Below are 13607 nucleotides of genomic sequence, written 5' to 3'. Positions count from 1 at the left end.
ATTTGCTTTGTGTTATTAATTAATTAATTAAAATTATACCCCGCCCTTCCGCCCAAAAGGAACCCAGTGTGGCAAACAGGCGATAAAACACCAAAATCATCTATAAAACAGTGTTAAAAACAAAACATCTTAAAAAAATATTTAAAATGTCTTTAAAAACATATTGTAAACAATTCCAACACAGATGCAGAGTAGGATAAAGGTCTCTACTTAAAAGGTTTCTTGATGCCAAAAGACAACAGAAAAGACAACTTTGCGTTGAAATGAATGGGATAGAATAACATAATGACAAAGTAACTTAAGTAATGTAAATAATTAATTAAGTAAATTATGTAAGTTACATAATTTTATGCCTATCTCCCTGTACAGCTGAACAGTGAATTTGCTGCAAAACAATTGCTCTTCTGCTGTTTGCACAAGACTTGCAAACAGATTGTGTACTTGAGATTTACTGTTTGAAGCAACACTTTGCCAATGGATTCTGCAAACATTCCTGAGATCACAATGTTCCAAGCTGAGCAAAAATATATTTAAAGTCCTGTATTCCATTTCTCAGGGCATGTACATAGACCAACCAATATTAAATGTCACCTTGACCATAGAGTGTATGCAGATCATTTATTTAAATATGAGGTTTGCTTCCAAGTAAGTAAGATGATTATTGCCTTTGTTTTGATGCCCATGTATGGGCTCCTCCTTAGTCTTATGCATACAAAAGGATGACACACACCCTGTGCGCACACACACACACACACATACGCACACAAAGGAGGCTGAATGCATCAATAAATAGAATTCCTAACACTCCCCTCCCATTTCTCCTCAATACAAAGACATTGCAAAAGTTGTCAGCCACGTAATAACTGAACACTGTACTCCTTTAGAGTCACTTCCATAATTCATCCCGATTTGTTTGCACAAAATTTGCAGGAAAATTAGACAATGACAGCTATTTATTGAGCATTCTTTCTGATTTGTTTGTGGAGAGGCTATGTAACACTATGTCAAGCAATCATCCCACTCTTTCCAGTACATTTCCCCATCACTTTCCTTGTTGCAACAAGTCCATGTTTCGGAGGAAATGGGATTGTTGTGCAAAAGACCCACATCAACCTTAATTACACAAGCTGCATTTGCTGGTATGTGACAGCCTGGAAGTGTGCAAGGTCAGGGTTAGGTGACATGTTGCTCTTTGGATGTGGTGGGCCTACAGCTCTCAGCATTCCTGACCATTGGCCATGGGGCTGGGGCTCATGGGAGTTAGAGTGTAACTATGTCTGGAGGAACATACGTCCCACAGTTCTGCTTTAGGTGCCAGGCATGTGTCTTCCAGAAAGCCTTTAGCTGATATTATGCTCTTTTTGTACAGGATGCCAGGTAGTGTTCAACTGGGATTGTGTTCTCTGGCTTTTTTTTTTTTTTTGTATTTTGCATTGTATTTATTTATTTATTCCGGTTTATGTCTTTTATTGCTGCCCTCAGCTCCTTTTGGGAGGACAGGAGGGATATAAATTTAATAATAAACAAACAGATTCTGTTTTGTTAGAGGAACTAGGCTTATTTTAAAAAAGGAAAGCAGGCTACATTTTAAAATAAATAAAAAAGTACTTTAGTCTTTTCTGGATTAAGACTTTCTAGGCTCCCCTATAGGCAAGCACAGAAATTTCAGAGCTTGGATCAGATGGGAAGGAGTGAGCAGACTTGAGAGAGAAATGAATAAAGCAGCACCTTTATATCAGTTCACAATGTGTGTATGGAGAACTGTTTCACTGAAGTGAGAACTAAGTGCATGGAGCGATGAAGGAGGGTGCAAGGAGACTGTCAAGTGACTGTGTAAGTGGGAGTTGTGTGTTTATATTAGTTTTGTGTAGTGTGAATGTGTAATTTTGTGTAGTGTGAATGTGCAGGCCAGATGTGAGGAACCTTTTGGCCCTCCAGATGTTGCGAAACTACAACTCTCGTCAGCCCCAGCAAGCATGGCCAATGGCCAGAGATGATGGAAGCTGTAGTTCAGCAACACCTGGAGGGCCAAAGGTTCCACACATGGTGTTGGTGAATAATTATGGTGACTATATTAGGCATTTTCCCAATATTTATTTAAATTGTATGATATATTGTAATTATGTTGCATTTTCTTTTTTGATGCATTATATAGGGTATGCTTTTGTGGTTCTTAGACGTTTTACCTGGAGATTGTTTAAATATATTTATTATGTTACTTAAAACATGGAGGAGGAGTAGCAGCAATATTGTTTGGTTGTTGAACATGAAATTTGTTTTAGATTTCTTTTATTGAGTTATTTTTGTTGAGATTTGTAAACCACTTAGAGATTTCTGTTGAAATATGAAGAGGTATATAAATTGGATAAATAAATACAAGAAGTATCTACAAACTACAACAACACATTTTACCTAGCTCTGTGCAAAATGCAGGCAAACCACATCATGCAGAAACTGAAAAAGCTGAATGTATCAACATGAAGAAATTACACTTTAATCATCCTCCAATTCTACATCTGCACTATGCCTCTTGCAAGTAATGTCTGGAAGAAGAAGCATATTTTAGGGACATTGAGAGAGCCACTGTTAAAACAGTGACTTGGCACTTTAGGAGACAAAACAACAACAAAACAAAACAAGGACATCCCATAAGCTATCTGTGTGGAGTTGAATGGTAGTTGGACCTGACAGCACTAGAGAAAGAATGGCTTTTGCCTTATGACAGACATTTAGAAACAAGGCCAAAGTCCAGAGAAAAACAGCTTCCGCAACAGCTGCCCCATGATAAGGGGCCTATAAAGCCCTTAACGGCATCGGACCGCAATATCTGATGGAACGCCTCTCCCGCTATGTACCTACCCGTTCACTGCGCTCGACAGCTAAGGCCCTTCTCCGGGTCCCAACTCATAAGGAGGCCCGGAGATCAGCAACTAGATCTAGGGCCTTTTCAGTGGTGGCCCCCGAATTATGGAATGCCCTCCCAGATGAGATACGCCTGGCGCCTTCTTTGTTATCCTTTCGGCGCCAGGTAAAAACCTACCTCTTTGCCCAGGCATTTTAACCTTAATTTAATGTTAATTTTAAATTTAATTTTATTGTATTTTTTATTTTTAGTTGTATTTTAATTTTGTTTTTAATATGTTTTATAATCTACACTTGCATGTATTTTAATTGTGGTTTTATCTTGTTGTACACCGCCCTGAGAGCTTATTGCTATAGGGCGGTTTAGAAATGTAAATAAATAAATAAATATATAAATAAATAAATAAATAAATAAGGCAGTTTAATGGAGAAGCAACACATTACGTACACCAGCAATTCTTTGACATATCAGATCCAGTGGCAGAGTTAGTTAATTGCAGACTTTGGCCTGAATGGTCCTATCCTACTCTCTCTTTCAATGATAATGTATATTGTTTTACACATTACAATGTATTCAGTGAAGAACTGCAATGTACACAACGTACAATTACAATGTACATTACAAGTGTAAAATATAGAATATATATTATTGGTTTCCAAATGTGTTAAGGCAGCTCTGCTGTGTTTGGGGGCCTCCTGATCATACTGCTCAATGGAGCCCTGACAGCATTAATGCTCAGACCTGTAGATGAGACCCCTGCCCAGTACGTACAAGGACAGAACATGGTAACAAAGTCTTGGTGAGTGAAAATTCAGTCTGACCACATTTTCTTTATTATTGTTACTTAATCACTACTCAAAACAGCCCCACATTTATCCCCACCAACTCATCAAGAAAAGAAATAATGTGCAGGGGCAGGTGTTGAGATGGAAGCAATCAATCATTTCTTAATCCCACCCTTCTTTTCCTTCATCCTCCTTTTACTGAATTGTCCTTACCCTTCAGGATCTTACCAAGTTTCATATTAATATTGAATTCTAATTGCACAAGACTTCTATAAGAAATATGATCTCAAAGAAAAATGCAGACGTTATGATGGTGGGGATTGTTTTGTGAAAACGTTTACCCCCTTGGAAATATGCCTATTTTAGCTATTTTTAAGAAGGGGCATTGCAAAACCAGGTGAAAATGCTTTCCTGTTCCAAGTGAGGACAGGAATTATTGCCCTCACTCTGACTTGACTTTGTAGCATCACCTAACCAAACCTCATTGGCTATATAGCACTGTGGCACCATCATACTAGCTTTGTGATTCCTAACTACTTGGACTGCATAACCAGAAATAAGAGTCACACTCTTCTTAAAACAAAATATCACCCAAACATCCACGGAAGACAGATATAAACAAAAGCAAATAGTGCAGTATGAAAAAGGAAAGATTTTCAGGGAACAACTTGGGTCCCCTGATGAGTGAACCCTGCCTCACAGCCCACAGGGATGGGGAGGGGAGGATCTCTACAGACCACACTTTGAGATATTGCTGCTTATTACTCAATCTCTATAAGGCCCAGAAATGAAGAAACGAACTTATCAGAGTTCCAACGGCTTTCAGATAAGCAGCTGTGTACTTCTACCATGCCTGTTTGTTCAACAGATCAAAAGGAACTTCTCATAAAGGGAGAAAATGCCTGCCCACGATTTATTAGCACCAGGATAGTGGCAAGGCCTTTATTGGTTAAGTGCTCTCTCTCTCTCTCTCTCTCTCTCTCTCTCTCTCACACACACACACACACACACACACGGGGGGGGGGAGGCAGAAGGGGGCCTTTCTCCTACACTCCTTGCTGCAAGCCCAAGGCAAAATGTTTATATTTTAGATGGATTCAGCTATTCAAAACTATACCAAAAACCTGACCACAATTGCTTTACTTTGCATACTGTTGACATTTGATGCTTGAGGGGAAAAACGTCCTCCCCAACAAGGAGATAAGCTTGAATGTTTACCTGACATACAGTAAACGTTATGATTTCAAAACTCCCATGAGATGCAAATCAATTCCACTTTGCAGGCTTCAAGAATTCTCTAAAAATCATTCAAAAACACACTTAGGATTATGTTTTAAGAGACTACATTGAAGTCATTCACCATACCAAGACATCACATCGTTTTAAACAATGACTATCTGAAATATGTACCCTTGAATCATAAAAAATTCCTTCTCCGATTTCAGCATTTGCAACAACAGTAACTATTGTCAATTAGAAATGCTAAAAGGAATTAAGATCTCTCTTCTCTCTCTTTTTCAGACTTGCAAGAAACGTAATTTAAAGCTTCAGTGGGAGCAGTCGAAAGGAGACAGGACTTGTCTGATACTGTTTGGCACTCAGTTTTGGATCACTTCCCTCTGTTCTTCTCGCTTCTCTTTTTCGTTGCAAGAAAAAGCCTAGTGGCTATGATTGAAATGGGGATTCAGAAGCACAAGTGAACATCCAAACTTGATTGGAACATCCAGACTAGATTCTAATATATGATTTATCTGGCAATTATGATTTCAACCCCTCCATCCCATCCCCTGGAATAAGCAGAGCACCCACAGCAAGTTCAAACAATGCACATGGAATAGACTGTAGTACCATCAACTGCTGTAGGCAGAATCACAGAATACCACCACCTTCTTGCACCATTATTTATTTACAAAATAAGTATGCATTTAGTCACAATCTGACTAGAGACCAATTATTCTTTTACTTAAAAATAAGGAAACAAGGAATCCAAAAATCCCACTATGGTAATTGAGAAGTTGATAGCCAGATATTTATGAACATCACCACTATGACAAACACTTATGAACATGACTTTATCACATGACATTGGATGTTGAGCAAGTCAAAATATGAAAGTCGGAATCTTCATTTAAAAGTATTTTTATTCTGCCCTTCATCAAAAATTGATTCCAGGGTGGTTTACAAAGTGATGGCCTGTTTTGCACACAACTAAACTAAACCATAGTTTAGCAGTATGGAAATAAGCAGCAGCAACCCTCTGATTCGCACATTCCCTGTCTTCCTCTAGTGGCTATGAGGAGAACAGAAGCATCTGTTTCCTGTTTTAAACTAACCAGAGTTTGTTGTTTCATCCTAACGGTATGTGGGGCATTCTGATTAGTTTAAACAAGGAACAAGGAACAGGGAACCTGTGGTCTTCCAGATGTTATTGGTCTCCTGCTCATGTCAGCTTCAGCAAGGATGGCCAATGGTCAGGAATGATGGGAGTTGTAGTCCAAAAACATCCACAGAGTCACAGATTCCTCATATATGGTTTAAAGTAAACTGTGGTTTGTTTAAACAACTGGAGGAGGGGATGGGAGCATGCAAGCCCAAGACTAATTCACATAGCACTAAACTATGGTTTAGTGTTATGTCTGAAATGAGTCAATATCTTTGAAACAAGACTGATACAGCAACAGCAGGTCCAGACTGTATGTCATATGTGCTGCTACTTTTGAAAAACACCTCTGTACAAGTACATTCAGACCAAACAAACTCAAGTATACGACACCACACATGATTGATTCTTTCTTCTCTATTTTTGGAGTTGTAGACTCTCATATGAGTTGCAGAAGCTTCTTAAGAGCTAGCATTATAGTTAAACATGTGGGCATACCTTCAATTAAACATAAAAATATAATCTGGAAAAATGGGACAATAAAGGGCTGATTTGACCTTACACAGACAAAGTCAAAGATATCTTGTACACAGCTATGATCTTTGGATTTGTAGCTGTATGGTCTTCATAAACAGAAAAGCAAAACAGTAACCATTTTAATACTCTCTCTTGCAGAGAGAGGTGGTTTAGAGATGTGGCTGTACTTTTCTCAAAGCCTATTTTGCATGCTCTGCATTCACACAGCGTCTGTGAACATGTAACAGGTAATGTAATCTTGCACAATCAAACAGCAATAGAAGAAAAATTGAAGAATTAGCTGTAAGGTGACTTACCGAATAACCTTTTCCCGAAAGTGATTGAGCAGAACTCTGTGGAAAGAAAAGGTACATCACTATAAGTAACAAACAAAATTATGCATAATGTCATGGAGGGAGAAAAAATGGCAAGCTTCCCTCTCCGTGCAATTGCAAAATGCCATTTCCCAGGTAACTCTCATCAAGATCCAGGAGTGCTGCTGCCTATCCCTCCAAAGTCATAAAGAGAGGCAGATTTGCAAGCATGTCTTCTTGGAAGTATTTTCAAGCAAGCCCAATAACCTTTAAGTATACATAGACCTAAGAAGCTGACTGCTACAGAATAAGGCTACTGGGTCATCTTCTACAACTTGCCGCAGGGATCTTAGGGAAAGGTCATGGTTGAACGGTAGAGCACATGCCCTACATGCAGATGGTCCCAGGTTCAATCTTCAGCTAGGGCTGAGAGACCCCTGTCTGAATTCATGAGAGCTGTTGCCAGACAGTGTAGACTAAGGGTGGGGAACCTGTAGCCCTCCAGATGTTGTTTTGACTCTCAATTCCCATTGATCCCAGTCACCATGGCCAACAACCATGGATTATTAGAGCTGTAGTCCAGCAACATACAGAAAGCCACAAGTTCCCTTCCCTTGGTGTAGACAAGAGTGCGCTAGATGGGCAAATGGTCTGACTCAGTATAAGGCTGCTTCCTATGTTCCTACATTTTCCATGGAAGACATGTGCTCTGCCACTGATCTATGGCATTGCTCTAAGACAATCTGTGGTGTGGTAAAGGAATAAAGTCTATAAAGTGTGGGGAGCTGGTTATAATATAAGGTGTTGCCTTATACTGAGTCCATCTAGCCAGGTACTGGCCAGGTATCATCCAGTCAAGTACTATATTCTGGTCCTCCAAGGTTTATCACGTCCCTGTAACTGGAAACTGGACATGGGACTTTCTGCAGAACAAGGATTTAATCTGGGGCCTCCTACATGCTTCTATAGTTCTGACCCCATCTCTATAGCAGCCCTTTCCATGTTACAGTTGTACAATCCTTGTAAAACCTGCACTAAAAGTGATCCTACCAAACCCACATAGTGTTTGATCCACAGTACTTTCTTACAAGGCTCTCTACCACAATAAGACACTTCCGTCCTGCTTTGCCCTCCATCCCATTTGGCCAATAGGATATCTAGATGTGGATATCTTGCTTTAATACAGTAGGGCCCCAAACATACAGCAGGTTACGTTCCAGACCTCCGCTTAAAAGTGGAACTCTGTCAATAAAATGGCACCCGAAGCCAAAAAAAAAAAAAAACCATAAAAGTGGAACACGCACTGTATGAGTGGGGCCTTCCTCTAATTGAAAGCCGCCGTATTAGCGGAACGCTGAAAAGCGGGACACCGAAAAGCAGGGCCCTACTGTACTGTAAATTGTTTCTTAGCTGCAGAACTGTTCCCCACCCATCTTGCCACCAGAGCAGGCAGTAAAATACATTCCAGATAGAGGAACAGGTATACTTCTGAATATCAGCTGCTGGGTATCCTATGGCCGGGGAAGGATCTTACCATCATGCCATACTTAGAATCATAGAATCATGGAGTTGGAAGGGGCCTTGTAGGCCATCGAGTCCAACCCCCTGCTCACAGCAGGAAATCCACAGCTAGAGCATCTCCCGCAGATAGCTGTCCAGCCTCTGCTTGAAGACATCCAGCGAAGGGGATCCCACCACCTCCCTAGGCAGTCGGTTCCATTGCCGAACTGCCCTTACTGTCAAGAAGTTCCTTCTAATGTCCAATCTGAATCTATGCTCCTGCAACTTAAAACCATTAGACCTAGTCCTACCCTCTGGGGCAGCAGAGAACAAATCTGTACCCTCCTCTATGTGACTGCCCTTCAGGTACTTAAAGAGTGCAATCATGTCACCCCTCAGCCTTCTCTTCACCAGAGTGAACATGCCAAGTTCCTTCAACCTTTCCTCATAAGACTTGTTCTCCATACCGGCTGTCATCCTCGTCGCCCTCTTCTGAACCCGCTCTAACTTGTCTATATCTTTCTTAAAATGAGGCGCCCAGAACTGAACGCAGTATTCCAGATGAGGCCTGACCAATGCAGGATATAGTGGGACTATTACTTCCCTCGACCTGGAAACTATACCTCTGTTTATGCAGCCCCAAACCGTGTTTGCCTTTTTTGCCGCAGCATCACACTGCTGGGTCATGTTCAACTTACGATCCGCTACAATTCCATGGTCCTTCTCACACGCACTACTGCTAAGCTGGGTATTTCCCATCCTGTACCCATGCATTTTGTTTTTGTGGCCTAAATGCAGAATCCTGCATTTGTCTTTATTGAATGTCATTTTATTAATTTCAGCCCAATTTTCTAGTCTATCCAGGTCCCTTTGGATTTTATTCCTGTCTTCCATTGTGTTAGCTATCCCTCCCAGTTTCGTATCGTCCGCAAACTTCATAAGGCTTCCCTCCACCCCATCATCTAAGTCATTGATAAAAATGTTGAAGAGTATCGGCCCCAGGACAGAACCCTGTGGCACTCCACTCAAGACCTCCTTCCAGTCCGAAGCAGAGCCATGACCACTCTTTGAGCACAGTTTTCCAACCAGTTGTGAATCCACCTGACAGTATTTCCATGTAGTCCGCATTTGACTAGTTTGCTAATCAAAAGGTCGTGGGGGACTTTGTCAAACGCCTTGCTGAAATCTAGATAGATGACATCTACAGCATTTCCACCATCTACTAAGCTAGTGACCCGATCAAAAAAAGAGATGAGATTAGTTTGACAGGATTTTTTCTTGACAAACCCATGCTGGCTCCTTCTAATCATAGCATTGTCATCTAGATAGTTGCCAATGGACTCTTTTATTATCCGTTCTAATATCTTTCCCGGTATTGAAGTCAGACTGACCGGCCTGTAATTCCCCGGATCTTCTTTTTTACCCTTTTTAAAGAGCGGGATGACGTTTGCTCGTCTCCAATCCTCCGGCACCTCTCCCGTTCTCCAGGATTTCTCAAAGATGATGGCAAGAGGTTCCGAGAGTACATCCGCAAGTTCCTTCAATACTCTGGGATGCAGTTCATCAGGCCCTGGAGATTTGAACTCATTTAGGTTAACTAGGTATTTCCTGACTATCTCCTTATCAATCTCGAACTGCAGTCCCGACCCCTTACTGAGATTGCTACCGATGCAAGGTTGCACACTGTTCCCTTTTTGGGAGAAAACGGAGGCAAAATAGGTGTTGAGCAGTTCTGCTTTTTCCTCGTTATCTGTCAACATTTTGCCATCTTCATTGAGCAGCAGTCCCACTGTTTCCTTGGTCTTTCTCTTGCTTCGAACATATCTGAAAACCCCCTTTTTGTTGTTCCTCGCTTCCCTCACCAGCCTCAGCTCATTCTGGGTTTTAGCTTTCCTTACACTATTCCTGCAAACCCGAGCCGCTCGTTGGTACTCTTCCTTGGTGATGCGTCCTTCCTTCCATTCTTTATACATGCTCTTTTTTACTTTTACCTCCTCCACCAGTCTTCCGTGTAGCCACATTGGCTTTTTTCGATGTCTTCCATTTTTCTTCCTCTTTGGAATTGTTAGCGATTGCGCTTTTTGTAATACGTTCTTCATGAACTCCCACGCTTCTTGGGCTCCTTTTTTCTTTAGTCTATCTAGCCACGAGATCCTACCCATCATTTCCCTGAGCTTGCTAAAATCGGCTTTCCTGAAATCCAAGGTCCATGTTTGACTATATTCTTCTTTGGCTTTCCCCAGAATCCCGAATTCCAGCATTACGTGGTCACTTTCCCCCAAGGTACCTACCGCTTTAATTCCCATGACCAATTTGTCCGTGTTAGTTAAGATCAGGTCCAGGATTGCCGATTCCCTTGTTCCTTCTTCTACTTTTTGAAAGAGGAAATTATCAGCAAGGCCCATCAGGAATTTGTTGGAGGCTTTGTGCTTCGCAGAGTTTGTCTCCCAGCAGATATCCGGGTAGTTGAAGTCCCCCATCACTACTACTTCTTACCTCCTTGAGATTTCAGAGATTTGTTTGAGAAAGGCCTCGTCTACCACCTCTTCTTGGCCAGGGGGTCAGTAGTAGACACCTACTACCATGTCGGTTTTATTTGTTTCTCCATTTATTTTTACCCAAATGGTCTCTACCGGACCACTTTGTTCACTCTCTTGGATTTTCATAGAGGTGTATTTGTCTTTGACGTATAATGCTACTCCCCCTCCTTTTCTGTTGCTTCTATTCTTTCTGTAGAGTTTATATCCTTGAATGGCTATATTCCAATCATGGGAGTCATCCCACCAAGTTTCTGTTATCCCTATGAAGTCATATTTGCCTTGATGTACTAAGACTTCAAGCTCCCCTTGCTTGTTTTCCAAGCTCCGCGCGTTGGTATATAGACAGCAGAAGTCTCTTTTGTCCCGATTGGATTCCTCCGTTAATATACCGTGAGCTTTGCCGTGCATCCCTTTCTCTCTCCCAGTGTCTCCTGTACCCTTCAAATCCTTGCGTTTACAACCTGCTGTCTTTGGATCGGTCTTTAAGCTATCATCTCCATCCCCCAGAGGCTTTAGTTTAAAGCCCTCTTGATGAGTTTTGCCATACTTCTGCCAAAGAGATTCTTCCCAGTCCTCGTGAGGTGCAGCCCATCTCTTGCCAACAGTCTTGTGGGCTTTTGAAGAGCACTTGGCTGGTCATTGTGAGAAGCAGGATACTGGACTACATGAAACTGCAAGTCTGACCCAGCAGGGCTCCTCTTCATCATTTTGAACTTGTTTACCCAAGAGCGTAATCCTCACTGAGGTGGTAAGCCTGTGTCAGGGCTGTACAGACTGCAGGGGAGCGCACAGGACTGAACATTTATTTAGGCAAGGCCAATGATACTACATTGTATTGTTAAATCTGTGGGGTTTTTTTTATAATTTTATTACTGTAGGGTTTTTTTACTTGCCTGTAAATCATTTTAGGCCTTTTTAGTGGGAAGCAATATACAAATTTAATGAAGCTAAACCTAACCTAAGCCTTTTGCAAGAAGAAAGGGGGTGAGGAGGAAAAACAAAAAGCAATTCTTGGGGATTTCCATTGTCTGGGCTGATCCACTTTAAAATGAAATTAGGAGAATTGCATGGTTGAATGCGCCACATTGGTGAAGAGAACCTTGAGCACAGAAAACCAGCACACCAGAGACAAAGTGAGGGTTGTGTCCAATGCTAGCCCTTCTCAGAGTAAACCCACTGAAATTTATGGATCTACGTTAGTCATGCCCATTATTTTAAGAGGGTCTACTCTGAGCAGGATTAGGACCTGAGGCTAGAACCCTCGACCTCCCTTTTTATGTGGAATACTTGATGATGCAATCCTGCACTTGCAGTCTGAAGTGGTACAGCCCAGACAAGGGTTCAAGACCTGTGGGAAAATGAGGCCACACCCAGGGCTTGTTGCATCCAAACATGGGGTGAGACACCTCAGGCCCAGATGTCAAATGCAGCCTCCAGGCCTCTCTATCTGGCATTTGGAACTCTCCACAGGCTACACCACTCATAGGCCATGCTTTTCACCCTCCTCGAGTGTTCTTGCCTAGAGAAAAGAATCGATACCCATAACCTTAGGTTTTCAAGTTTCCTGGTTTGGTTCGACTTACAAGCTGGCTGTTTTGGATATTTGAAATTTTTACGCCTTTTAAAGATTTGCACGTTGCAATATTTCTGCTGTACCTTGCCCACTTCACTGTAAACCTATCAATGGTTAGCAGGGGGGAGAGGGAAAGGACATACCATGTCAGCATAGATTATTGCTGGCTGGACCTGTTTAAAAGATATTAAAGCAAACACTCAAGCCTAACACATATCCAATACAGGTTCCATTATGCAGCTATTTACAAGTCTAGTCAAAACACAAATCCCCATCACCTCCTTTCCAAACCTGCTTTAACAACATGGCACTGCTCCATTTTTATATTTATTTATTATTATTATTATTATTGATTTTGTCATATTATGTTGTTGAAATTGACATGGTTTTCTGTCATGCACTGAAGAATAGCCAGACAGAGCCTGCTAGTTGTTGGGGTTAAGGAAAGGCGATGGAGTAGGCAACCAGTTAAACCAAGTTTGTAGAAAGTATTTAGACTGCCACTCAAACTGAAACGTACTTTGAATATGTATGATATATCCCTAGAACATAAGAACACTCTTGCTGCCAATGATCCTTCTAAGTCCAGCATTCTGTTCTTACAGTGGCCAACCAGATGGCCATGGGAAGCCCCCAAGCAGGACCTGAGCACAACAGCACTCTCCCCACATGTGATTCCTAGCATTTGGTATTCAAAGGCATACAGCTTCTGACTATGGAGGTAGAAGGTAGTCAGTTGAGGGGGGGGGGATGCAGCATCACCCCATTGGTGCAGCTGAAAGACCAACAACTTTGGGGCCCTCTTGAAATTGATTGAAACTTTCAATCTCAGATGGTGATTACAAGAACTTGTAATTTTGCTCATGTGCTCCTTCCTCCCCATCCATTGTCCTTTTGTGTTGTGTCTTTTTAGATTTTAAGTCTGACGGGTGGCATGTAAGCTGCTCTAGGAATTTGTTTTTCTAAATACTGGTGTTTTTTTTTAAAAAAAAAATTAAATAAATCAATTAAACATTTGCATTCTTCCATTTGGCAAGCATTATGATATAAATACATTGGGCTGTATTGCTAGCAATGTTTATAATGTCATTAGGAGTGACTATAATGCATTAATTCATAATATAAACAAGGAAAAT

General features: G+C 41.3%; 1 protein-coding gene across 25 annotated transcripts in view; it reads right to left on the bottom strand.

The window, feature by feature from the left end:
- Positions 1-13607, bottom strand: part of FBRSL1 (fibrosin like 1) — a 999197-nt gene that overhangs the window by 498005 nt on the left and 487585 nt on the right. For all 25 annotated transcript variants that reach the window (XM_061603171.1, XM_061603169.1, XM_061603170.1 and 22 more), the window contains one exon: positions 6862-6897. In XM_061603171.1, the coding sequence (XP_061459155.1) occupies positions 6862-6897 (36 nt within the window). The remainder of the gene's footprint in view (positions 1-6861; positions 6898-13607) is intronic.

The sequence above is a fragment of the Rhineura floridana genome, chromosome 19, assembly GCF_030035675.1.
Source record: "Rhineura floridana isolate rRhiFlo1 chromosome 19, rRhiFlo1.hap2, whole genome shotgun sequence".
Classification (NCBI taxonomy): Eukaryota; Metazoa; Chordata; class Lepidosauria; order Squamata; family Rhineuridae; genus Rhineura; species Rhineura floridana.
This window is presented reverse-complemented; position numbering and strand designations above follow the sequence as displayed.